The sequence below is a fragment of the Aethalodelphis obliquidens genome, unplaced genomic scaffold, assembly GCF_003676395.1.
Source record: "Aethalodelphis obliquidens isolate GAN/ISIS:26980383/991018 unplaced genomic scaffold, ASM367639v1 scaffold8, whole genome shotgun sequence".
Classification (NCBI taxonomy): Eukaryota; Metazoa; Chordata; class Mammalia; order Artiodactyla; family Delphinidae; genus Aethalodelphis; species Aethalodelphis obliquidens.
Window position 1 is genome coordinate 59,668,514 of NW_020837952.1, and position 25,625 is coordinate 59,694,138.

The 25,625-nt window shown below is 55.5% G+C and overlaps 1 protein-coding gene across 2 annotated transcripts in view; it reads left to right on the forward strand.

Annotated features, from left to right (window-relative positions):
• PARVB (parvin beta) overlaps nucleotides 1–25,625 on the forward strand; it is a 114,488-nt gene that overhangs the window by 82,491 nt on the left and 6,372 nt on the right. Inside the window, exons 5-12 of one of the 2 annotated variants that reach the window (XM_027107910.1) lie at nucleotides 274–414; nucleotides 2,123–2,238; nucleotides 5,301–5,359; nucleotides 8,205–8,224; nucleotides 14,661–14,722; nucleotides 17,249–17,317; nucleotides 22,149–22,250; nucleotides 24,162–24,404. In XM_027107910.1, coding sequence (XP_026963711.1) covers nucleotides 274–414; nucleotides 2,123–2,238; nucleotides 5,301–5,359; nucleotides 8,205–8,224; nucleotides 14,661–14,722; nucleotides 17,249–17,317; nucleotides 22,149–22,250; nucleotides 24,162–24,389 — 797 coding nt within the window. In that variant the 3' untranslated portion in view covers nucleotides 24,390–24,404. Of the gene's footprint in view, nucleotides 1–273; nucleotides 415–2,122; nucleotides 2,239–5,300; nucleotides 5,360–8,204; nucleotides 8,225–14,660; nucleotides 14,723–17,248; nucleotides 17,318–22,148; nucleotides 22,251–24,161; nucleotides 24,405–25,625 lie in introns of those variants that run through there. The other variant, XM_027107911.1, reaches the window with a different exon arrangement.

Consider the following 25,625-nt stretch of genomic DNA (forward strand, 5'->3'; position numbering starts at 1 on the left):
ACCTGTGTCCCCTGCATTGGCAGGCGGATTCTTAACCACTGCGCCACCAGGGGAAGCCCCCTGGAGTGATGTTCTAAGGAAGAGGAGTGACTCGAAAGTTCAGAGTTCCGTGGCTCAGCGTCCTGGCAGTCCCCGCTGTTGGCGATGACCTGCTCCACTTTGCAGCCCCACAGAGGATGGGGTGACCTCAATGCAGCCGGTTGGCCAGGAGGCCCTGAGCCCCTCCGGCTTTTCCTGACACTCTGCCTTTTGCCCTTGTCCTTCTTGTTGCAGAAAAACTGGCAGACTGCAAGCTGAACGTGGCCGAGGTGACCCAGTCCGAAATAGGGCAGAAGCAGAAGCTGCAGACAGTGCTTCAGGCGGTGCAGGAGCTGCTGCGGCCCCACGGCCGGGCGCTCCAGTGGACCGTGGACAGTGAGTGGCCGCCGGGATGGGGGAGGGGAGCCCGGCCTCTGAGCTTCCTGCCGTGTCATTCGTCTTCCTGTCTGGGCTTGTGGGGTTTTTTTTTTCTTGACATCTTTCTTGGAGTCTAATTGCTTTACAATGGTGTGTTAGTTTCCGCTGTACAAAAAGGGAATCAGCCATATGCATCCGTATGTCCCCATATCCCCTCCCTCCTGCGTCTCCCTCCCACCCCCCATCCCACCCCTCTGGGCGGTCACGGAGCGCCGGACTGATGTCCCTGTGCCATGCGGCCGCTCCCCACTAGCCATCCATTTTACGTTTGGTAGCGCGTGTATCCAATCTGCTCACACGCCTGCCCTGAGGGAGGTGGCCAGGAGAGGAGGAGTGTGTCAGTGAGGGACTTAGTCACGCCGGCAGTGCTCTGGTTTCCCCAAGCTTCAGGGCGGAGAGGCACCGTTTCTGGATCAAGAGAGACTTCCAGCGGAAGTCTTCCAGGTTTGGGTTATAAGACGGAAGAAGCTCTGTGGGGTTCTTGGAAGGACCCTCCACCCCGGATACCAATGGCACCAACACCCAGTGAGCTGTGCTGCTGGTGACTCACCGATGCGGGTCCTCAGAAGGTGATTCAGGCCGGCCCCCGGTGTATGTCTCAGAGAGCACCGGCGTTGGGAATACCTGGCATCACAGTATTTCCAGGCAGGACATAAACCCAGAAAAGTGAGGCACCGGCCGGGACAGACTGGAAAGGGCTTTGTCCTGCTGCCCTCCCCCAGCGCCGTCCCCACGGCAGGGCCGCCCGGAGCGGCTGAGATGCTCTCCCTGCCGCCAAGGGCCCCTGTTCTTGGGTGAGACCAAGGCTGCAGTCAGGTTTACCCCTGGCTTCTTGGCATCGAGACCTAGGACAGACCCAGGCCCACTCCTGGGTTGCAGGGCTGGGGGAGGGGAATCAGTAAAGCCCTGGACGGCATGATGATAACCGTCCACATCCTAGAGGAGAGCTAGTGGCCGGGGCTGGCAACCAGGGCCCTAGGTGGGGCAGGAGGCACGTCTAACACCCCCAGGCACCGCTTGCCCTGCATAGCCTTCCCCGTGTAGACGGTTGATCGCATAGAGGGAGAACTTTAAGCACCCGAGATAATGATGCATGTCGTGGTGGTGGGTAAGTGCCCAGGTGACCTTTTTCCCCGGTCTTTTCGCTTCTCTTGTGCTGACTGTATCCTCCTGCTCATTCCCTCTCTTCACCACCCAGTTCATTCCTTTTACAGACAACATGCTTTTGAAAGTGCTTGCACAAGTCACCTGAGGTCAACAGGAAAGAAAACGTTAGAAGCCAGCACTAATTCACCCAGGCTGTTCATCAGCTGTTCTCCGTTTTCCATGGGCTGTGCTGCTGCCCGTGGTTTTCCTCTGAGGTCTCATTTTCACTCAGCGCCTTTATTGCCTCCCCCCTCCCGCCCCCTTTTTTCCTTTTTAAATTCAAGTATAGTTGATTTACAATGTTGTGTTAGTTTCAGGTGTACAGCAAAGTGATTCAGTTATACACATATATATATATATATTTTTTCAGGTTCTTTTTCCTTATAGGTTATTACAAAATACTGAGTATAGTTCCCCATGCTGTACAGTAGGCCCTTGTTGGTTTCAGCGCCTTTTGGACGTGGGCTCGGGGTTCCTGTCTCATGATCTAAAGCAGCCCCTTTCCTCCCTCCCCGACCAGCGATTCACGGGAAGAACCTGGTGGCCATCCTCCACCTCCTCGTGGCCCTGGCCATGCACTTCCGGGCCCCGATCCGCCTTCCCGAACACGTCTCCGTGCAAGTGGTGGTCATACGGGTAAGTATCGCCAGCCCGGCGGTCGGCTTGCCCGCGGCTCTGCCCCAGAGGCTCCGTTGCTCGTTCCTCCTCTAGTTTGCATACTTCCTTCCTGTTCCCTTTAAGAGACTACCTTCTCTTTTTTCCCCTTGACGAAATGTATGCCTTACTCTGGCTTCAGAGTAAATGATGGAGCAGAAACAGTGGCGTTGATCTGAAGAGAGGCAGATTCAAAGGCGTGAGTGCGTGGAGGTTCACTTTTCCACATTTTGCAAAAGAGCATTCATTTCCCTGCAAAGCATTCAGGCCTGTTGAATGAGCTTATTAGTCACTGGAGAGGGCTGAGACCAGCGGAATGAAACAGATACCCCAGTACCCCCATCAGAGCCTCTCTCTGTTCCCTCCCAATGACATCCATCATCCCCCATCATGTTTTTGAGGGTCGACTCTCTTGCTCCACTTGGAAAAACGTAACTGGGAGCCAGGGTCCTTCTGACGGAGGTGGAGACACCTTTGTTGTCGATTTCCCCTGCATTCAGGGGCACAGGTCCTGCCTTGGCTTCGTGTGTGCAGTCTTGTCCAGTAAGCGTGTATCAAGCACCTGCTGTGTCCCTGTTCCCCTCGCCCTGGTTACCGGGGACACTGGATGAGGAAAGTGTGCTCGGGTCCCGAAGGCTCAGCTGCGTCTGCCAGAGCGTCGAGGTTACGCTCGGAACATGGATGTCTCTCGTGTTTCTGTTCCCGGAGATGTCCGGCTCCACACTCTCCTCTGGTTTTTAAACTTATCAGTCCCGTGGTCTCTGCGGTCTGCAAGGCTCTGGCTGCTCCTGTGTTTTCCGAAGCCGTCTGACCCCTCCGTTTACCCCGGGAGCTTGGCTCCGACCTGATGGGCAGGAATGTTCCTTTCTGGCCTCAGGCGAGGGTTACCTGCCGTTTGGCCCCGTTTGCCTCCTAAAGGGGAATGTTTGCGGTCGGTGGTGGTGTCAGGGACAGGGGACCATTCCTGCCACCCTCAGGATGGTCGGCCGGGAAAGGCTTCCCAAGGACACATGAGCATATGGTTCCCAAACCCATGTACGTCAGACTCTGGGCCCTAGGAACACTCTGCAGCTCAGTAATTGGGGTATTTCCTTTCAGGCCTGCACTTTGGTCCAAGAAAATCTTTGGGGTTTGCAGAACGTTCTACTCACCCGGGCAAACACTCGCTGGCGCGTCCTTCCTTGACCAAGGTCACAGGAGGACTCTTTGGGCCACTCCCAGAGCGGGATGAAGCGGGGAGGGGAGGCCCCCGGGGACTGGCTGGTCCCAGGTCTTAGAGCTGCCCCTGGCCTGTCCCTCTGCGCCTGGTTATCCAGTTGAGATGGGGAGATGTAAGAAGTGTGTCAGTTCGTGGAAGGATGGAGTGAGGGAAGGGTCACCTTTGCTACCTGGCAGTGTGGCCTTGGGCAATCACTTGATTTTCCCGAGCTGCAATGCTTTCCTCAAAAAATTGAGATTCTCCTACAGACTTTTAAAATATTCAGCCTTGGGACTTCCCTGGTGGCACAGTGGTTAAGAATCCACCTGCCAATTCAGGGGACATGTTCGATCCCTGGTCTGGGAAGATCCCACATGCCCCGGAGCAACTAAGCCCTCATGCCGCAACTACTGAAGCCCGAGTGCCTAGAGCCCGTGCTCCACGACGAGAGAAGCCACCGCAACGAGAAGCCCGCGCCGCGGCAACTAGAGAAAGCCTGCACGCAGCAACGAAGACCCAACGCAGCCAAAAATAAATCAATTAATTCATTAAAAATATTCAGTCTCGTCTGCCCCATACCCAGCCCTGGGCCCGGTATCTAGTGGGTGCCTGATGCACACTTGATGTGCGAATAAGTGGATAAAATGTCTCCGGGCCTCCCCCGCCACCGCCCCCGTGGGCTCTCCTGAGAATCAGCCAGGGTGAGGCCGTGGGGAAGCTGACGGCCCCCGACGCCTGGCTGCTCTTCCTTCACTAGGACCCGTGGTGAGAGTTCCCTGGGAGGCCGAGCTCAGGAAAGCGTGGGGATCTTGGATCTCGAGAGGCGTCCAGGTGGGCTGCCCAGCAGGTAGTGAGCTCCCCGTCCCTTGAGGCATTCAAGTAGGGGCTCACGGTGGCGGTTGGGTTAGCAGGCTGCCACGCTCCACCCTGAGGTCCGGGCACACCACCACGACCTCCTTCCTCTCCCCCACCATCGTTGCCTCTCCGTACCTACCGGGCTCCGGGACGGGTGTGTGGCACACCGTGTTAGTGTCCTAGGGCTGCTGTAACAAAATCCCACAAACTGGGTGACTTAAAACAGATGTTTGTCGTCTCACATAATAGAGGCCTGAAGTCCGAATCAGGGAACCGACAGGGCCCCTCCGCAGGCTCTAGAGGAGGGTCCTTCCTTCCCTCCTCCGGCTTCTGCCGGCTGCCGGCACCCTCGGCTGTCCTGGGCTTGTGGACACATCCCTGCAGTCTCTGTCTTCATCATCACGTGGCCTCTTCCGTCTGGTCCGTGTTCCTATGTCTCTATTTTCTCTTCTTCTGAGGACACCAGTCACTGGGGAGGACCCACCCTAGTCCGTTATGCCCTTATCTGAACTCATTACATCTGCGAAGACCCTATTTCCAAATGAGGCCCCATTCTGAGGCTCTGAATGGACGTGACTTCCGGGGGGACCCTGTTCAACCCAGTGCACGTGTGTCGTTTCATCCGATGCCTCCCTTCTGTTACGTATGTCCCTTCATGCTCATCGCCTTTCCCAGCTGCAGGGCGTCGAGGAGTTCTTTGGGAGCGGAGATGTCTCTCCTGAGACCTCCCACAGCTGCCAGCTCTCAGAGGGCAGGAGAGCAGGGGGGGCGGGGGTGGGGCAGGTTCCAGCCACCAAAGGGTCACCCGTGTGGTCCCCTGCAGTCCATCCCCCGAGCAGAGCTCGGGTGTGGTGCCGAACCTTTGTTTAGTTCTCTGTTGTCCCCAGGCTGGCCTCCCGGCCCCGGGACCATCTGTCCACGGCCTCAGCTGCCCGCCTGCTCTGTCTGTCTGCCCAGGTGTTGATTTATTTGTTCATTTTGGGGTTTTCAGAAGCGGGAAGGCCTGCTGCACTCCAGCCATGTCACGGAGGAGCTGACCACAACCACCGAGTAAGTGGACCCGCTGCTCTGCCCCCAGGCCCTGCTCCAACCGGGGACCCGCACACACAGGGGGCCGTTTTCCCCTCCATGTCCCTTGACCTTGAGATGGGATTTTATCGCAAGCGTCCACCCTAGCTTTCTATCCTCCGTGCACTTTCTTCAAAGTTTGTTTTGTTTTTGTTTTTGTTTTGCTGAGGAAGGGCAAGATAGCAGTTTGGTTTGGTATTTAAATGAGAAATTCTAGATCTTTTATTTCTTCCCAAATGGAAAAATGATCAAATATGTGTGACATAGGCATTAGAACTTATTTACGCTGCCTGAAATCTTTTCTGGAAAGAGACCGGGAATAATAAACAAAGAAAAATGTAACAGCACATTCAGAATCTCTTATAAGGAAGAAAAGGATGAGGGGAAATTTAAAACGGTGAACTTTCATAAGGTAGGTATGCTAAACACTTCAAAGTTTTTAATGTTGGAACTAAGTTATTCTCCAAAGACTTTGGACTGTCACTCCTTATTTTGGAAGGTGAGCTTTAAGAATGTTGAGAGGCGGGTGGGGGAGAGGTGTTTAGAATGGTCCAAGGGAACTGTTGTCCTGATTCATCTAGCCGTCTGTCTCAGCCCCGTCAGGGGGAGGGAGCCACGCCTCTAAACTAGAATCTTCCTTTGATGAGCCGTCCCTTGAGCCGTCCCTTGCCTCTTAGAGAAGGCCAGAGGGCAATTTTTAAGAAGTCTAAAAGGCTTCAGATCTGTTGAAAATAGCAAATCAGATGGCTCTATTTTGCATGTGGTTTTTAGGAGGCATACCCTGTGAAGTATCCTTAAAATTCACTGCCTTTGTGCCTCCCGACTAAACCTGTTTCAGATGAAACAGAGCATTAAAAATGGATCGTCTCAGCTCACCCACCTGCTCAGTTCACAGAGTGATTAATTACTGTGTCATGAATTCATGTATGGTCTTTCAAGAAGCGAGCTGACACAGGATACCGCTCCTGGCGTGGGAGCTGTCAGGTAGATGGGAGAGACGTGCGGCCTGGCGTGCGGCCTTACGTGTGCGCACATCTGTTCCAGGCCCACGGGAGGGGGAGGGGGAGAGGGACGTGGTGCTGCCTGGCATGGGGGGCCTCGGGCAGCCCGCTCGGCCCATTCAAGAGCAGGAGGAGGGCGGCTTGGGGGAGTCAGGGGCGCACTGGCATCTCACCCATCATTGTGTGACAAACCACCCAACCCAAGGAGCTTAAAACATCGGTCATTTTATTTGCTGACGGGGTCAGCAGTCTTGCGGGTGGTGCTGGCCGGTGGGGGCCACTGTCCCCCCCTGTGTCTCTCGTCCTCTGGGCTTCCTCCCTGGTGCCCACAGGGTCCCCAGAGAGTGAGAGGGCAGCTGCAGGTCCCTGGACCCCCGCATGCTGTGTCCCCACCTTCTGTGGGTCAGAGCAAGTCAGTGGTCACCCTGGATGGGAGGGGGAAGGCAGATGGCCCACCGAAGGGGGCGACGGCCAGGCCCGTGGTGGGGGGCATGTTGGGGGTTGTGCAGCGATGGGAAGAGGCTGTGCTTGGCCTTCCCGGTCTCGCAGAGGGTGAGGGAGCCCTGAGAGGGTGGCGGGGGGCAGTAGGAGCTCTGTCACCAGAGCCGGCCCCTGGGAGCGTGGCCTCAACGATTCACAGCAGCACCCGGGCAGAGGGCCTGCTTGGACGCCCAGAGGCTGAGAGGACGCAGTTCCCCTCCTTGAGGGCTGGCGGTCTAGCTGTCAAGAGAGGTTGTGTCTGTAGAAATGTGAAACCCAACCCAGGGGCCTTGTGGGAAGTGTCATGTGACCCTCAGGAAATTTCGGGGGCGGGGGAGCACCCTGAAGTCATAGTGGAGAGAGGTTTTCAGCAGAGGCCGACCAGCCTCCTGCCTGGTCTCCCAGGCTCCAGGTTTGCTCTGTCCTATGGGTCACCTCCTCCAGGAAGCCCTCCCTGTTTGCCAAGCAGGAGTGGCTGCCTTCCTTTTAGTTCCTATAGCATCTGCTGTATGTCAGATTTCTGGTGCACGCGGGCTGTGTGGAAATGTGGGCTCATGAGTCTCTCTCACCATCAGGTGTCATGCGGGCGGGGCCATGCGGTGTTTATTTCTGTATCTCCGTGGCCTGGCGTCATGCGGGCGGGGCCATGCGGTGTTTATTTCTGTATCTCCGTGGCCTGCACATAGTAGGTGCTCGAGAGACTCTTTGTTAAATAATATGGAGGCAAAGAACTTGAGTCTAGAGGGATTTGGGGATCAAGCAAAGGTCTCTTTTCCTCTCAGGATGCTAGTACACAGAGGGCATTCGTGATCTCAGATCCTCAAGGAGGAAGCAGCCGCCTGTCCTTCGTGGTTTCAGCTCTCACCTTGAATCAGGGCCCAGCCTGTGGTTCTCCAGCATCCTTTAGTTTTGTGATTCCTTGGAAGTACATCGTGCTCGCTCCCAGAAATGTGACCTCTGGGTAATCTGCACTCTTGTATTTTAAAGTTTAAACTCAAGGTTTAAACTCACGGTGCTGGAAGACCCGTTTTCTGCTAAAATGCTCTCTGCGTTAACCACTCCCGTGATTAAACAGCCCCCAAATGGCATTAAAGGGTGGTTTAAATAATCATGGCTGTTTGCTGCAGGTCTTGTGCAAACAGTGAGAATCCACATAAGCCCCTCTCGTTTGTAATTAGAGCGGGAGAGAATTTATCACAATGTGACTTACGTTTATATAAACAACCCTTCGACTGGGCAGTAGGGGGCTCCGACTTGCCGGTCACCTCCGCCACCTTCTACCGTGCTGCTTATTAAACGGGGTTCTGAGCAGCCCGTCTGATGGTCCTCTCTGTTCTTGTTTGCAGGTTGATGATGGGTCGGTTTGGTAAGTAACCCAGGGGTTGGGGAGAGGGACTGGGGAGTCTGAGGTCACCGGGCACTGTGGGGCTGCCCCAGGAAGTCACACAGGGGCAGCAGGGCCCCGGGTGGGTTTTGGCATGTGGTTTGCTTCTCAGAGCTGTGGGAGCCAGGGCGGGGATAAGCAAAGCACGGTGGAGGGAGTGAACCAGGATAAAAGGGGGGGTGGCGATGTCCCAGTGAATACAGAGCATAGTCAGCTAGCCGGAGGGACCTTCCTTATGGGATGTATTTTCGTATATAGTTTTCCACCTTAAAATCTCCAGCTTAACAGACCTTAGAGTCAGGCAGCCTTGGCTCTGGTCCCAGCTGGGTGACCTTTGGCCTGCTCCTTCACCTCTCTGTTCCCCATCTGTGAGATGGGACCTCGGGGCTGTTGAGAGGATTTTGTGAGACAATCAGTGTTCACTCTATTTGGCCCAGGGCCTGACTCTCTCTCTATTCGTGTTGGTTTCTCTATTACTGTTACCGTTAGTAATAATAAACTCTTGCTGTTCTCAAAGAACTGTTCCCTGCCCCGTTAAAGGCCCACGACCCCATCTTCATCTCAGCGAGGGATGGCAAATAAAGGGGCCGCTTGTGGCGGTGTATAGGCCCTTAGGGATGGGAAGCCCCAAGCTCTTGGCCGCAGCAAGAAGCAGCCTGTGCCAGGCTCACCGCTTTGGGGAATATTTCAAAACAAGAAGCCCTCCACCCCCCCAGATACCGTGTTCTCCAGGGAGCAGAGAGGGGAGCGTGGCTGTTAGAAGGAGAAGTGGAAACCAAATAGAAGTTCCCCCCCGTGCCTTGTGAGCCTGCCAGCTGGAGCTGGTCCCTAGCTGCGGGGGCCTCGGGGTGAGGGGTGCACCCCAGAGGCACCCACGGGCTTGGCCACGGGGCCTCTGTGACCTCATGGCGATTATGGGGATGGATGCCACCGCTGCCCCTCGTGTACAAAGGGGGGATGCCGCTCTTTAGTTCTCAAAGGTCTTGAACCAGAGAAAATGCAGCAGTTAAATGTCCTTAAGTAGTTCTTGAGCCGTGCTGGGCAAATTCAGTCTTCATTATTTTTTTGAAGTAGCAATTCAGTTCTTTTTAATGGCTTTATTATTAAAAAACATTTTAAAAGGGAGAGGAAAGGAAGTCTCCTGTGTCCAGTTGCTGAGGGCGCAGACAGGGTGGGGAGGGCAGCTCCCAGGGCGGCATGGGGCGCGCGGAGTGGGCGACGTGGGCGGCCTGGCCCTGCCCTGGGTCTGCGTGGGGGCCCGTTGGGAGGGGGGCCTGGAGCACCCTTCTGTCGCTTCTGGGTCCTTTCTGCATGGAGGGGCTCAGAGCCCGTGGCCTGTAGAGGCCCAGAGGTGACTTGAGCGGGGCCCTGGGAGCGTCTCTAAGCGTTGCTTCGTTTTCTGTGTGTTTTTCACTTCCGTGGGCGGCATGGGCCTGGTTTGAGGTTTGGGGGCTCGGGGAGACTCAGTTCAGCTGGGGGCTACGCGCGGCCTCCCGTGCAGAGGGGTGGAAGCTCGGCCAGGAAGGCCCTGGCAGCCCTGAGAAGGGGCCCCTGAGGGTCTGGTGGCCAGGGGGGCAGCTCCTTCTGAGAGCCACCGGAGACGGCGGAGCGTCAGGGGGCTGTGACACCCTGAGAAGCCGAGGAGTCGGGAGTCGTTCTCAGAACTATCGAGGCCGCCCATGCTCGTGAAATGCAAACAGGTAATTAGTGGGTGACAGGCGACTCATCTGCCCCCAGTTTTGGCTTCTGCTGACACAGGCCCCGAGGCCTCCTAGTTACCCAGATATGCGGCAGCTTCTGCTGGCCCTTCTCCCGCGGCAGCCTTCGGGGCCCCCAGAGCCCCACGGCCCTGCTGGGGTTGAGGTCGGACCCCATCACCTCCCTCCAGGGTGCTGGTCCCCCGATGGTCGCTCGAGCTGATTCCTCTGCACCCCTCAATCTTCTCACTGCCCCCAGCTTGCCGTAAGCTAAAGCCGCAGCCCTTGCCGGGGCCTCCCAGACCCCCTTAGACCACCCCTCCTCTCTGCCCTCCTTGCTCCGCCTGCATGTCTGTCACCCACAACAGCACCCCGGGGCTCCCCCTTCCAGCTTTTTTTTTTTTAATTTCTTTATTTAATTTTGTTTATTTTTGGCTACGCTGGGTCTTGTTGCTGCGTGCAGGCTTTCTCTAGTTGTGGCGAGTGGGGGCTACTCTTCATTGCGGTGCGCGGGCTTCTCACTGCGGTGGCTTCTCTTGTTGCGGAGCGTGGGCTCTAGGCACACGGGCTTCAGTAGTTGTGGCACGAGGGCTTAGTTGCTCCCGGCATGTGGGATCTTCCTGGACCACTGCGCCACCAGGGAAGCCCCCCCTTCCAGCTTTTGTACTCTCAGTAGCCTCGGCCAGAAATGCTCTCCCTCTAGATCCCTCCGTGGCTCACTCCCTCAGCATCTCCAGCTCCACTTACCAGGGAGGCCCTCCCTGACCCCGCGTCCTGAATCACCATCCGTCCCTGGCTTGCCACCCCCCGCCCACCTGCTTAATGATTTCTTTATTCATCTCTTTGCTCACTGGGAGCACTTTGCTTTGCGCCCTGCCTGCCAGGCTCAGGGGGTCTGGACAGTCGGGGACCCTTGCTTGGCCCTTCGCTCTTTCCCTTCACGTGTGGCTTCTTGAGCTGTAAGCATCCTGTGGGCTGGAGCATGTCTTCCCCGAGTGCAGCCCCAGCCCTGGGCTGCACACGTTCCAGAAGCTTCCGAAACAACAGGCAGACCCTCTTTGCTTGGCTAATGTCTGCCCGGGGCAGGGGTTGTGGGGGCGGGTAGCTTCACTAGGAGCCGAGTTCTCGGCCTCGGTGGGGGATGGGGGGGTCCACGCTGCACCTCCCCCAGGAGCCCCCCTCCCCCTCCCCGCCTCCTGCTGGCATCACTGTCCTGGCTGAAGTGGATGCGAGGCCCTTCTCTCCCCAGGGGAGCTGGGGAGCTGCAGCCTGATCTCCATGGCAACGGGCTTGCCGGCTGCCTCTCCTCCGCAGGCGCCCCGCCCCCTCCCGGGCTTCAGGAAGTTGGGGAGAAGAGAGGAGAAGCTTTCTTCCTCTTCTTCCTGGTCTCCTTGTAGTCCCTGGTCTCTCCCCATCGCACCTCCCCGTTTCTGCTAACACCGCAGCTGGATCACGCCGTTCCTGGTCACCACCCTCCACAGCTGCTCACCCTGTCAATGGACCCAGCCCTCTTAGCCTCCCCGCCTCCGCAGGCCTCACCCTCTGGAACCCACTCTTGGCTTTCTGCTCCCTCTGCCTGGAACGCCCTTGCTCCTTCTCTTGCCCCGACTCAAACGTCGTGGCTCCCGTGTGAAGCCTTCCTCTGACCCCGGGCCTGTGTCCACGTCCCCAGGCTCAGGTGCCTCAGAGAGCAGGCCGGTCACACGGAAGAGGGAAGTGGCTGGAATATCGAACGATGAAGGGCTGCCCCTCAGCCCCCGTGTTGTGTGCGGTGGGGAGTTCTGGGGTCTGGGGCAAACGGGGGGGGTCTGTGCCCCCGCTTCCACGGGCGGCTCGTTGATCTGGGAAGAGCGGGGAAGAAGGTTCACTGTTGCCTCAGCTTCCATTTCTTCAAGAGGGTCTAGAAATTCAGAACTTTTGGACAGATCTTCCAATTTAAAAAACGTTGACTCCATCAAAAACCACTTTGTTTGGAGCAAACTAAGCGGCCCTGAAAGTTGACCTTGGGTAGCCCCTGGGGCCCCTGGCTGATTCGGCCGCTTTCTGCATCTTTCAGGCCTTTCTGGTACCCGTGCTTTTGTACTCTCTCCCCCAGCCTGTGCTCCTCCCGGGGGCGGGATGGCTCCCTGTTCACCCCTGTGGCTGCGGGGTAGGATGAGAAGGCATCAGTGAACTGAGCATCAGTGACACACCTGCCCGGCGGTGGCTTGGCCCTTCATTCACCATCTTGCTTAATTCTTACACTGACGGCGAACCTCAGGACTGTTTTCACTCGGGCCTCATGGCGGCAAGCGCTTTGCCTACGTCACGGGCACCAGGCTCTCAGCTGTATCTGTTTTCATTCCCAAGGCCACACACACCCGGCCGTGATGCCATTTAGTCCCCCGGGCGCAGGTGAGCGGGGCGCAGGGGCGCTGGCCTCCAGTCCCTGCGATGGCTGCCCTGCCGCCCTGACTCTGCCACCCAGCTGACGTCAAGGCTGCTCTCCTCCTGGGGGTTTTCTTAAGCTGCATTCAGAGTTTGTGTTTTGCTTTGTAAAGATTTAGTTTTTCTCCCCCGCTCTTAGCAGACTGTCTTTTTGAGTATAATCCGACTTAGAGGATTATAAAAATAATTTACAGCTGCTGCGGTAGGCAAGCTGGATGAGGGAGTTCTGCGGGCCGGGCCTCTTGGTCGCTGTTGGCCTTTAGGTGAAAAAGTGGCGTGCCCCTCTCCCAAACGCACTCCCCACCCATGTGTTACACGTGTGTGTGCACACCACACACCGCACACACCGCACACACACGCCTTCCTCTTTGCCTCTCACCTTCCTTCCTGCCACCCGCCCCCGAGGCCGAGGAGGCGGCTACCTGGTCTGGGCTGGACGAGGGCGTGAGCCGCCTGCCGGGGCCCTGGCCTGTGATGCTGAGGGCATGTCTTTTGGGGCAGCCTCGGGGGAGTGGCTGGGATGCCTCCTTCAGAAGCCCCAGCTCCGGCTCACCGAGTCCCGACCTGCCTGCTCTTTGCCATCTCTCCCCACACCCCTCTCCCTGGGTCAGGCAGCGTTGTCCTGCAGCAGGCCCTGGGTTATCTCTGGTTCTGGGCTCCAGCCCCCTCCAGACACGTGGAGGGGTCTTCCTACCCCAGCGCCCCAGCACTCCATGCTAGCGTTTGGGTCCAAGCCCCAGCAAGTAATAGAGGGCGTCTCTGCTGGCCGAGGTCGTCTGAGCAGATACCACCCACAGGCAGCCTGGGGGGATGGGTGGCTCCTGAGGACAGGAGTGGGGGCCCCAGGGCCTTCCAGATGCCCTCCTCCCCCAGCCCCTCGGGCCTGGCAGCGACTCCCCACAGTGCTGTATCCACCCTGGAGACCTCGGCCCTCCTGCCTGGGCTCCAGGGCACAATGGGCTCTGCCCCCATGTGACCTGCCATGGCAGCGTCTGGCTAGAACCAGGCCCCCGGCCCCCAGCCAGCCCTGCTCCTGTCTTGTCCACTGAGAGCTATGTTGCCTCGGCCTCCCGTGACCTCACCACTGAAAGCGAAGGGGCTGATCCTGTGTTAATTTGGAGGACATGGTTGAGCCCAGGAGTGGCAGTTAGAGTGGGTCTGGGTCCCTGGCAGAAGGAAGGTCCCTGGGACACGGTGGAACGGGTCACTTCAGGCCCTGCAGGTGCTCCAACAGAGGTGGACACCCCGGGGGGAACAGCTGGAGAGGGATCCTGAGCAGACTTCCTGGCTCTTTCCTTTGTTCTGAGCACGGGCTGTGGGCCCTTCACTGTTCTGGGGCTGATGACAGTGCAGGGAACAAGTGAGACAGTGATCCGGCCTGCAAGGAGCTGACAGTCCAGCAGATAAAGAAAAATAAAATGTGCTCTCAAGTAGCGAATAGGTGCTATGAAAATTGCACCAGGGTAAGAGAACAGATAGCAGAAGTGGGGTGCTCCTTTAGAAGCAGATGGTCCTGGAAGGCCCCTCAGAGGAGGTCACCTCAGAGCAACCTATGGCGGTGAGGCTGGTCAACAGCAGGTGCAAAGGCCCTGCGGTGGGCGTGTGATGGAGGAGCAGGGGCAAGCTGGTGGGTGGAGTGAGGTCAGGGTGGGCGAGTGCGTTGCGGGGGGAGGTGATGCTGAGCTCACTGGACCCTATGGGCCCATGAGAGAGAGAGTGAATTTTATCCTAAGAGTGATGAGATGCTGGTGGATAGTTTTAGTCAGGGCAGGGGTGGGGCAGAAATGATCCAGTTTACACTCTAAGGGGCTCACTGTGCCTGCGAGGGAGAATGGATGGGAGGGGCTGGGCGTGTAGGAGGGAGACCGATTCAGCAGGAAGTTGTAGCTGCCCACCGCCCCCGGTGAGGGGAGACGGGGCTTGTATGGGGTTGGCAGCCATGACCAGCGGGGCAGGGGGTCAGATTTACTGAGAAGATTTACCAGTAAGACAAGGAGTGTCAGGAAAGGGAGAGAGGCAAGGACGCCTCAAGTCCTAGGATGTGATGGGGGCAGCTGTCCAAGCGCTACCCCCGTATTGTAGGTTGAAAGATAGAAGCCAAGGTAGAAGGACCCTTCAGAGCATCTTCTCCTTGGTTTTGCTTCTCATCAGCACCCGCCCCTCGGCTCTGGCAGGAACGCAAAGGATTCTAGGCAGGCTGAACATCAGAGGGATTAGAAGCTGCCTGGCCCCGGGGCGGGTGGGGCTTAGAGCAGCACGGGTGTCTCCTTAAACCCTTCTCTGTGTCTCTGCAGAGCGGGATGCCTTTGACACACTGTTCGACCACGCCCCGGACAAGCTCAGTGTCGTGAAGAAGGTGAGCTCTCTATCCAGCCGTGTTTCCCTCTGTCCCTGGGCTTTTCTTACGGCATGAACACTCCGTGCAGGGAAGAAGGTGGGAAAATGTTTGAAATCTCTGAAATGTTTGCCACATGGATTGAAGTGTAATTATTCAAAAGCGTAACTGCAGTGCATAAAATTAGCACCTTTTAACTCAGCATCTCTGCTCCTGGGTATCTTCCTGCCCACCCACCCCGCTGCTGTGGAGTGAATTACCCCACCGGCACCGGGGGGCGGTTCATTCCGAATCAAGGCTTTTTTTCAATGTGGAAATGTTTTTCATCGTGTCAGCTTGCTGGCTCGGGCTGGCCTCGTTACATTGAAGCCGCGTTCACGACATGCCTGGTAAACGAGCAGGCGTTGCTAGCAGAGCTGTTCTGAGCTGCATTTGGCCCGTCTCTCCCAGACGGGAGCACAGAGGAGAGCCCCTTCCTCAGCCCAGGCAGCCTGCTGGTCGGTCTACGGATGGACAAAACCGGACAAAACCGTGTGAACGAGGCTCCGGAGTCAGGCTGGGGAATAGCGAGCTTCCAAGGGGATCTGCCCGGAAGCCTTGCTCTCCGTCCAAAAGAATCAAGACTCGCTGCACATCGAGTTATCTGAGCATCTGCAGACCTCTCATTCAGGAAGGCAGCAGTGGGATGGATCTGAGCCTATAAAGTCTGAGCCCTTAACCCTGGGAAGAGAGCTCTCTGTCTTGAACAATTTCCCCACACAGGTTTCTTAATGCAGGACTTCTCAGAGCCTTTAATATGCTGACATGCTTTGCAATTCTCCAAGAGGGGGCTTAGTAGGAAGCATTTTCCAAGCATGTTTGTCCGTAGTGAGATCTGTTTATTTATTTGGGGATAGAACATATTAAATTCCCATGGAACCCATGTTTGGAAAATGTTGGTCCAGGCTGGGACAGTGAGATTGTTAGTGCTTGAAGCACTTTGCAAAAGGCTGGCAGAACCATCCCAGTGGTCCTTCTGGGGCGGAGCTGTCTTAGCATTCTCGGGTCACGAGAGACATACCCTGGGGCCTCAGAGCATTGCCCCCCGACCCGCCCCCGGCCACATCCGACCCCCAGAAACCTGACGGAACGTATTCAGTGGATGCACAAGAAGAGGATTCATACCTGCCACGATCCCCCCTCCGCCCACTTACAGGCTGTGTGACCTGGGCAGATTATAACCCCTCACGGCAGGTTTCCCATCTGTCAGGACAGAGGCAGACGCTGTGAGAATACGATGCGACCTCCCTGTGCGAGGACCTGGCTCGAAGTAGATATTGCTAGGTGGAGTTGAATGTGATGTGGAGTAATGTTGTCTTTCGGTAGATCTGATGCTGATTTATTCTTTGAAAAGGAACGCTGGGGGGACCCCAGCAATGACCAAGACAAAATCCTTTAGTTGCCCGATAGCTTCCTGCTTCCAGTCTGGCCCTTTCCCACTCCCACACTGGGAACTGTTGTGTTCGGGGCTCCCGTCCACCTCTCCAGGTCCCTCCAAGGTCATGCCCTCCTACTCTCTCCCATCCCACCCACATCCAGCCGCAGCCGGAAGGTGCCGGAGGGTTCGCACGTGTGTACGTGGCCTGGGTGGCTGCTCCGCCCTCTCCCCACACTCTCATCTCCCACTTGGCTCACCCCCCAGCTCAAATGCTACCCACCCCCCGCGCCACATCTTCCAGGGACCCACGCACTTCTCGTCAACACCCCCCGCCCCGCCCCGCCATTGTGTGTTTCACAGGTTTTGCTGTTTCTCTCGATTCTCCGTGGCCTCCGCTGGGTGTGTATGTGGAGAATCGTGCCTCGGACTCTTCAGGGTGGGGCTCTGTCTTAGTTACTGTCTCGTGTCTCTAGCAAGAAGCAAAGTGCCTGGCACATGGTAGATTTGGGTGGAAAGAAAAAGGGATGACATCATGTCCAGGGTAGGCAGAGGTGGGGTTGGGGTTGAGTTTCCATGGAAGTTGGGTTTGATTACCAAGAAAAGTTACACGTGGCAAGTTTTAAACTTTTGCCAGAGAGGAGAAGCCAGTGGCCCTATGTACATATAAACCAGGGCTCAGAAAATCTCTGGCGTTTGTTTCATCCTTTCCTGACACTGTGATGGGTGTGGCCCCAGGCAGCCTTTCTCTCTCAGTCTTTTGTAGTTCAAGGTTACATCTAGCCTACATTTAAGCATTTATCTCCCCCTGACAGTTATATCCTTCTTGAGGGCACTGATTATTCTTCTGTAGGGTTGTTAAATGTGGTATGTGTGTGGATTGCGTGTGTGCACATGGGCTGGGGAACAGCGATGTACGTTTCTTCTCCAGCTGGGATAGATTTAGGCATTATCCCATTAAAACCACGGGTTATTGTAAGAACATTTCGCTTTAAACGCGAGCATTTTATTTTAGCAAACAGAGGAGACGATGGAAGCGTTGCATAAAGCCAGTGATGGCAAATGTCACATCCGTCCCCCAACGTGGGAGCTGGATCTCTTGCTCACGGTTCCCGTGTCTCTTTGCTTTGCAGTCTCTCATCACGTTTGTGAACAAGCACCTGAACAAGCTGAATTTGGAGGTGACGGAACTAGAGACCCAGGTAAGCTGTGTTCTGGGCTGAAGGACCCTTTGTCCGGTGTCATTTTCAGCCGGCTTTCTGATCCCCGGCGGGCCGTGTGAACAAAGTGTGTTCCGTCTAACAAGGAATGCCCATCCCACAGCCAGGAAAGCCCCAGCCCCAGCCATCCTGGCCTTCCCCCAGACCCTCTGTCTTAATTTCTTGGGGCTACCTTAGCTAGTACCTTAAACAACAGACATTTATGTCTTCATAGTTCTGGAGGTCGGAAGTCCCAGATCAAGGTGTCTGCAGAGCTGGTTCCTTCTGAGGCTCTGAGCAGGGATCTGTTCCAGGCTCTCCCCCGCCTCCTGGTGGCTTGCTGGTAATTTTTAGCATTCCTTGGGCCATTAGATGTTTCATCCCGATCTCGGCCTCCTTGTGGGTGTTGTATCCAAATTTTCCCTTTTTGTAAAAACACAGTCACGTTGGATGAAGACCCACCCTAATGACCTCATCTTACCGTGAGGACTTCCGCAGAGACCCTGGTTTTCCAAATAAATTCACGTTCACAGATTCTGGGGGTTAGGATCCCAACACATCTTTTTTGAGGGGGGGATACAATTCAAGCGTAACACCCTCCAAGATGCCATCGCACCTTCACCAAAGAGCCTGTGCGTGTACGGGTCCCTCAGTCTGGAATGTCCCGGCCCCCTCTGCTCCTGCTGTCGGTGGCCGTCCTGCACGCAGCGCAGCGGCTGGCATCTAGCGAGTGCTTGCTGATATCCCTCTAATGGATACGCACAAAGCATTTCTCCTACAGTAAGTATAGAAAGTAGACTTCCCCACCCCCACTCAGAGCGGAAGCACCATCGTGAAAATATGTTTCGAGTGCTCGGCAAGCGTTAAAGACAAAATATAATTTTCCCGGGATTAGCTGCGTGCCTGAATTCGGCGTCTTTTGTGTTCTCAGTGCCGATTTCTCTAATGCGCAGCTGATGCTTCTCAGACCCCTGGGCGATGGCATTCATTCCTTTCTCTTTCTTTAACTTTTCTCATTTGCTTTTCTAATTAAAAAAGTAATTCAGGCTCATTGTAGAAATGTCTGAAAATGCAGATAAGCAAAACAAATAAAAGTCATCCGTAATCCCATCACCCAGAGATAGCGGTGCTGGGGATTTTATTCCACGTCATTTCTCTGCACGGATAGCGCATCGTGGGCAGCACGGGTCTGTGTTTGAAAGCCGAATGGGCCGTTTTTAATGTGTATATTTATTTGTGCATTGTTGCAAACACACTTATTTTTTTTATCAGTTTACTAAAAAATTGCACATTTATCCTCTGATTATTGGCGGCTTGAAATCTTAACAGTCCAGAAGTGCACTCATTGAAAAGCAACAGTCCTTTTGTGTACTCCCCCTAAACTCTCCCGTCATCCTCTCCAGAGGTAATGAACTACAGTTAATGGTCGGATGTGTATTTTTCTAGATGGTTTGTAGGCGTAAGTGTATATTTTGAAATGGCAATGGATCCTACTGTACAGCTGTTTTGTAAAGTGTTTTTTGTTACTAAGTAGTGTGGGCATGTTCTTGTGTGAGTGTGTATGTGTTTCTGTCTAGTCCTTTTTGTGTTGTCTGGTCTGTCTGTCTGTGTTTGTCACTTTTAATAGCTGCCTTCTATTCTGTGCTAAGGCTGTTGTGCGTCTAAACCCAGTCCTCATGACGGGACGTTTGCCGATCTTGTAAACAGCTGTTCAGCGGGCATCTTTGCACACAGCTGTTTGTGCCCTTGTCTGCTTCCTCAGGATAAACTTCTAGAAATGGGGTGGTTAGAGCATTTCTCCGTGGTAACACGGAGGGCCCAGGAAGGTTTGCCCGCCTGAAACTCTCATTGGCGCTGTCGAGAACCCACATCCTCGCCAACTCTTTCCAACTGGCACTGCCCAGGTGGGCCTGCACAGCAGTATTAATAGCCAGACATCTTAGGCTGAGACTCTAAACTTCAATTTGCATTGATCTCTATTTACTCAGTATGTCCATTTTTTTTTCTATCGCCGCACAATATGAAGTAATATCTTAAAAATATTTTGAACCAGTGGTCCACCAGGAAAGATCACTGGCCATAGAAATGCAGATTGCTTTCCTTTTGTGGCAAAGGATTCTGGGTATTTTGATAAATACGTTCATCATTAAAGTCTCGATGTCCTGGAAGTCAGAGGCTCAAATTCCTGCTCAGGGTGTGTGCGTGTGTGTGTGTGTGTGTGTGTGTGTGTGTGTGTGTGTGTTTTCCTTTCTTTTTAAAACCACTTTTATATTGTGGGCGGCTTCCTAGCTCTGTGATAACTGAGCCAGTTCCTCTTTGAACCGCTCCCCACATGTTTAAACTGGAATGGAGAAAATGCATTTGAAAGGTCAGTAATACATGCGCATGAAGACAGCTGCGGCCTCCTGGGGATTTCCGTCTCCTGCAGAGCCGCACCCTGGATGCTGAGTGAGGGCACCCCGTCGGAGGGCCACTGCTCTTGCGCGTGTGAAAACCGAGGGTCCCACTCATTTGCTGATAAGCCGGCCTGCTCCGCCTGGCCCTCACCCTCCTGGTACCCCATCCCTCCCCTGCCTTCCTTTCTGCGTGACCATCTCTCCCACACTCCTGTGACACGGGGGTCCCAGGGTGGGTTAGAAGATGCCTTGGAGATCAGCAAAGGCTCTCCAGGCATCTTGGCACCTCAACACCCATTCCCCACGCCTCCCGGCAGGTGATGGGGCTGGATTCTTCTGTATCCCTGGAAATGGCTCAGTGTTGGTGAGAGAGCGGTTTTGGGGGTGCGCTGGCTCGGTGTCGCCGGGGAGGGGGCAAGAGCTGCCAGAACATTCCACCAGCCCTGTCGGCCAGAACAGGAGCTGAGTAGGTGACGTCTGCATGGCGTGGAAGCGTGAACCTCGTGACGCGCAGGCAAAGGGTCAGTCAGATCACGCTAAACCAGGGTCTGGAACGCTCTGCCCAGGAAGGACCTGCCCGTTCACACGTTATGATCGTGTCTGTCTGCCTTGGGCCGTTTCTCAGCGTCCCCTTCCCCTTCCAGAGGGCAGGGCTTTCTGACGTTGGAGGCTTGGGATTTTGACTTTTTATCCTCGGCCGCCTGGCTGTGATGGTGGAGGGAGCTGCCACTGTTGCCTTTAATAAAAACGTCCTCGCTTCTGCAGGTTCTCTTTTTACCTCTGCGGTTGCTGGTCTCAGGAAGCTGAAAGCCTCCTGGGTGTCGGCCCCTTGCAGCTGTCCAGCTGTCCTGCGTGGCAGCCTTCTAGCCCAGGGCTGCCCAGTGAAACTTTCTTTAGTGATGGAAACGTCCTATCACTGCACCATCCGACACAGTAGCCACTGGCCACGTGTGGCTGTCAAGCACTTGAAATGGGGCCTGTGTGACTGACAAGCCGAAGTTTGTATTTTATTTAAATTTTTTTAAATTGAAACTTAAGAGTTCTGGAGATTGGTTGCACAACAACGTGACTACAAAATATGACTGAAACGCACGCTGACAAATGGTTAAAATGGTACATTTCGTGTTATGTACGTTTTACCGAAATAAGCCAACATCATTCAAAAAAGCTTGTAAAGGGACTTCCCTGGTGGTCCAGTGGTTAAGAATCCACCTTCCAATGCAGGGGAAGCGGGTTCAATCCCTGGGCAGGGGAACTAAGATCCCACATGCCGCAGCTACTGAGCCCGCGCCACAACTAGAGAGAAGCCCGTGTGCCGCAACGAAAGATCCCGCATGCCTCAGCGGAGACCCGTTGCAGCCAAATAAATAAATTAATAAGTTAAAAAAAATTTTTGTAAAAAATTTCACTAGGCACATGTGGCCAGTGGCTACCATATCGGACCACACAGTTCCAGAATCTGGAGGCTGGGGTCCTCACGAGTCCTCGATCTGCAGGAGGCCTCAGAGATACCATGTCTGCCCTCTGGGAGGATGGGCGGGTCCTGCCCCCCCTGCCCCGCCCCGGGGGCTGGGGGGGTGGGGCTGGTCCATGTCCCAGAGACCAGGCTCTGCCTCCTGAGCCTTGGTCCCCTCCTCCCCTCTGGCAGGTTGTCCTGCCCTCATTGGTCTCCATCACTTTATCTGTAAAAGGAGCAGTTGCTCCCTGTCCTGGCTCATTGGGCGGTGGGCAGCGGAGTGGGGTGAGGGGCCCCGGCAAAGAGCACAGTCTTTGACTCTAGATTCCTGGGCCCCTCCCGTGCATGGGAGGTGGCGCTGGGCCGGGTAGCAGGTTGAGGGGCTGGGGGTGTGGGGTAAGGCTGCAGGCTGCTGATTCGGGCCCAGCTAGGACGGACCCGCGTGCCGGGTGCAGGCAGAAGCTCGTCGTCACCGGGGCACGGGAGGGTCTCTTCCTAATGCTGTGAATACCGCTAGAAGGAGGAACTCAGGCAGCTGACAAAGCGAGCAAGCAGAACGGGGCAGCAAACCCCAAACCGAAGCCTAGGGCGCCCTGCAGGGTGTGGATTAACCGTGCCCACAGGCCCCTGCTCGCTGATGGCGTGCTCCCTGCGTGCTGGGCGCTCCTTGCTCCACCCCTCCCCCTCCCGCCCCGCAGGGTACCCACGACAGCCCAGAGAGTTGGGAGCTAGCGTTATCCCCAAGGTCAGTGGTCTGCTTCTCTCCACGCAGCGGCGCTCCATCCCAGACACACAGGTCATCACATCCAATCCCGAGCGCGCGCTTTGCTCCCTCGTCCTTCACCTGACTGCAGGCTCGCTCTCCTCAGCAAGGGATGGATTTTTTTTTTTACTTTAAAACATTTTCCTCCTTTCGAGTGGCTGCAGCTCATTCACTGACTCGGTGCGTGGCCCCGAAACATCCCCACGTGTCCCTCTGTAGTTTGCAGATGGCGTGTACCTGGTTCTACTCATGGGGCTTCTGGAAGACTACTTCGTACCCCTGCACAACTTCTACCTGACCCCGGACAGCTTCGATCAGAAGGTACGTGCATGCGTGGTCTCCATCCCGGGAGTGGCCCGGGATGCACTCGTCCAAGGGCACAGTGTAGAGTCCCCCGACCACTCTTTCTGGAGTCTAGCTGCATTCTCCGAAAAATAAGTACTGCCCAGAAAATGGTATTGCAATTAGACGTGACCCTCAGGAAAGGAAGCTAACCCGTGGGCAGCGCCTGACGCATCCAGGTGTCGTGTGCCTCCTTCTCTTCGGGTCTTTCCCCCGGGACGATGCTGGTTTTAATCATTGTGGCCAAAGGTCAGTAGAGTTGCAAATCCCTCCCCTGTTCATGGCACAGAGACATTCTGTCTGGTTTTCCTGCCGCTTCATGAACTTCCTATATATACCATCTTAAGTGGCAGCACAAAGTCTATGGAGTGGCTCTGAGGTCACAGTCTCCCTCTTCCCCACTTTTGGGCGATCAACTTGTTTCTTTTTCACTATTAAAACAATAAGGCAGGGACTTCCCTGGTGGCGCAATGGTTAAGAATCCGCCTGCCAATGCAGGGGACACAGGTTCGAGCCCTGGTCCAGGAAGATCCCACATGCTGCAGGGCAACTAAGCCCGTGCGCCACAACTACTGAACCTGTGCTCTAGAGCCCACGTGCCACAACTACTGAGCCTGTGCACCTAGAGCCCGTGCTCCGCAACAAGAGAAGCCACCGCAGTGGAGCCCGCGCACCACGACGAAGAGTAGCCCCCGCTCGCCGCAACTATAAAGCCCGCGCACAGCAATGAAGACCCAACGCAGCCAAAAATAAATAATCTATTAAAAAGTATTTAAAAACAAAACAATAAGGCATTGTCTTGAATAGGTACACACAGACATATGTATGTGTGTATAATATATTTTTTTCATTCCTGTGGATTGTTTTCTAGGAAAATCCCTCAAAGAGGATTGTCCGGGTCAAAGGGCATGACCTTCACATTTGGGATGCCCTTGTGACCAGGTGGTTTGCCTCCTGCCAGGACTTCCCGAGGTCCAGCCATCCCAGCAGTATTTAGCGCGTTGCTTTTAGAAATTTGGCTCGTGGACTGGCCGTATTGCTTGAACTCGAGAGCATCTGTCATTTTATTTTCCCGAAGCGCTAGACCGTGAGTTGGGGAGACAGACAATGCAAGCAGGTGGCAGCAGTTCAGAGAAACATGGAAGCAGGGCCAGTGTTGATCAATCTGCCCACTTCTGGCACCTCGAGCGCGGTTTGCTCGCGGCCAAATGCCGCTGCCGTCTTGCCTGCTGAGATGGAATCAGAGCAGATCAGCGAGGTCCTGGCAGGTTTGCGTCCGCGGTGAGCGGGGATGCACAGGGCTCTGCGGGGCCGGTCAGGAAGCAAGAAGACAAGACAGTTGGGTGACGGGGCTCATCTTGCATTTCCCGGCCACGTGGCTGGCTGCAGAAACGTTGTTTTGGAGAGCTCTTTTCTTTGTTCAGATGTGTACGAAGGCTGGCAAGAAGGGTGAATTTAGTCAGGCCGTCTGGAGCTGGGCTTCTTTCCAGGACGGGCTCGGTGCAGGGGCAGGGGCGTCCCCTCCCAACTCGGTCTCCTTCCCTTTGAGACGGGATGAAAGTCTCTGTCAGTCGCTCTCTGGCCTGGGAGGTGTGAGGCCTGTTCGGTCCACCTTTGCCTCTGATCGGGAGCCAGGAAGGGAAGGCTGCTGTAGGGGACCGTGCCCAGCGTGGTGCTGGCCCATCGACCCTCGAGGAGGGGACCCAAGGGCTGCTGGAGCTCTCCTCGGAAGGGGCCTTCTGGAGGGTCCTTCTCTGGCCACGTTAGCCCCCAGCTCCCAGATTCTCTGCTTTCCTCCCCACAGGGAGTCGTGGCATCACGCCACCGCTGGGAGGTTCCTCGTGAGCCATGGTGGTTATTAACCTCCAGGTCTTCCCGACCACCTCGCAGGTGGTGGCCTTTCCCCGTTGCACAGACCTGAACCCACTTCAGGCTGGTCCCAGTGCCCGAGCTCCCAGGCACCTCGTCCAAATGTGGCCAGGCAGTGGTGACATGTGCAGAGAGACCGTCACGGAGCATTCCCGGGCCGAGACTGCGAGGCGCTGGGAATCTTTGCAGCAGCAGCAGGAGGCTGAGAGTGAGCAAAATCAGGGATGCATCGTGGGCTTGTGTTTTTAAACAACTGCACTGGATTTTATTTTTTTATTTTTTAAAATAAATTTATTTATTTGTTTTCTATTTTTGGCTGTATTGGGTCTTTGTTGCTGCACGTGGGCTTTCTCTAGTTGCGGCGAGCGGGGGCTACTCTTCGTTGCGATGCGCGGTCTTCTCATTGCGGTGGCTTCTCGTTGCGGAGCACGGGCTCTAGGCGTGCGGGCTTCAGTAGTTGTGGCACGTGGGTTCAGTAGTTGTGGCTCGCAGGCTCTAGAGCACAGGCTCAGTAGCTGTGGCACGTGGGCTCAGTAGTTGTGGCTCATGGGCTGTAGAGCGCAGGCTCCGTAGTTGTGGCGCACGGGCTTAGTTTCTCCACAGCATGTGGGATCTTCCCGGACCAGGGCTCGAACCCGTGTTCCTTGCATTGTCAGGCAGATTCTTAACCACTGCACCACCAGGGAAGCCCCCTGTACTGGATTTTAAAAAGACGAGACCAGACGTCTCCGACCCTGTAGGTTCCTGCAAACAAATGAACGGCCCCTTTGAACTGTCTCAGAGGCATGGGTACCACCGACGGCTTCTTGTTTTAGGCCCACCGTTTGAGCCTTGCTCTGTGCTGGCCACTTTGCTGGGTCCCTTGGGCCTGTCACTCACCTTCTGGAAGATTCCACAGCGTCCCTCTCTCTGGGGGTGGAGTGTGTCCTGGAGACTTGGAGGTTATTCCTAGAAGCAAATCCCAGAAAGGGCTTTGCAGTTTCAAGGCGCTTTCCCTTCTATCTCCTCGTCTGACTCCCTACCCTGGCGAGGAATCGGGACCTCGCACAGGGGCTGGGACCATGGTGGGGGGTGGGTCACAGTCAGCAGGGGCAGAGCTGGAAAAGCCCACTCCTTTTCGGGACCCTCTACTCTTCTCTCACCTGGCCAGGTTTTTGAAAATCCTTTGCATTGCAGAGAGGAAGGACTTAGGGTCCTGCCCGTGGGCTGGCTCGTAGCAGCAGTGTAGGGCCTTGGGGTTCAGCTCGAGGCTGAGGGGGTGTCACACTCTGGGATCAGGGTCAGGGAGGTGACCTCACATCCTCAGCAGGAGCTGTTTGCTGTTCTTTGTGCCCAGTCCGTGGGGCTGGGCTCTGGGGATGCTTCTCTGCCAGGGCAGAGGAGTTGTGCATGGTGAGGCATGGCTCTGAGAGAGAATGGAAGGAGGATGGGGGGCAATTTCCCTGGTGGCGCAGTGGTTGAGCGTCCGCCTGCCGATGCAGGCGA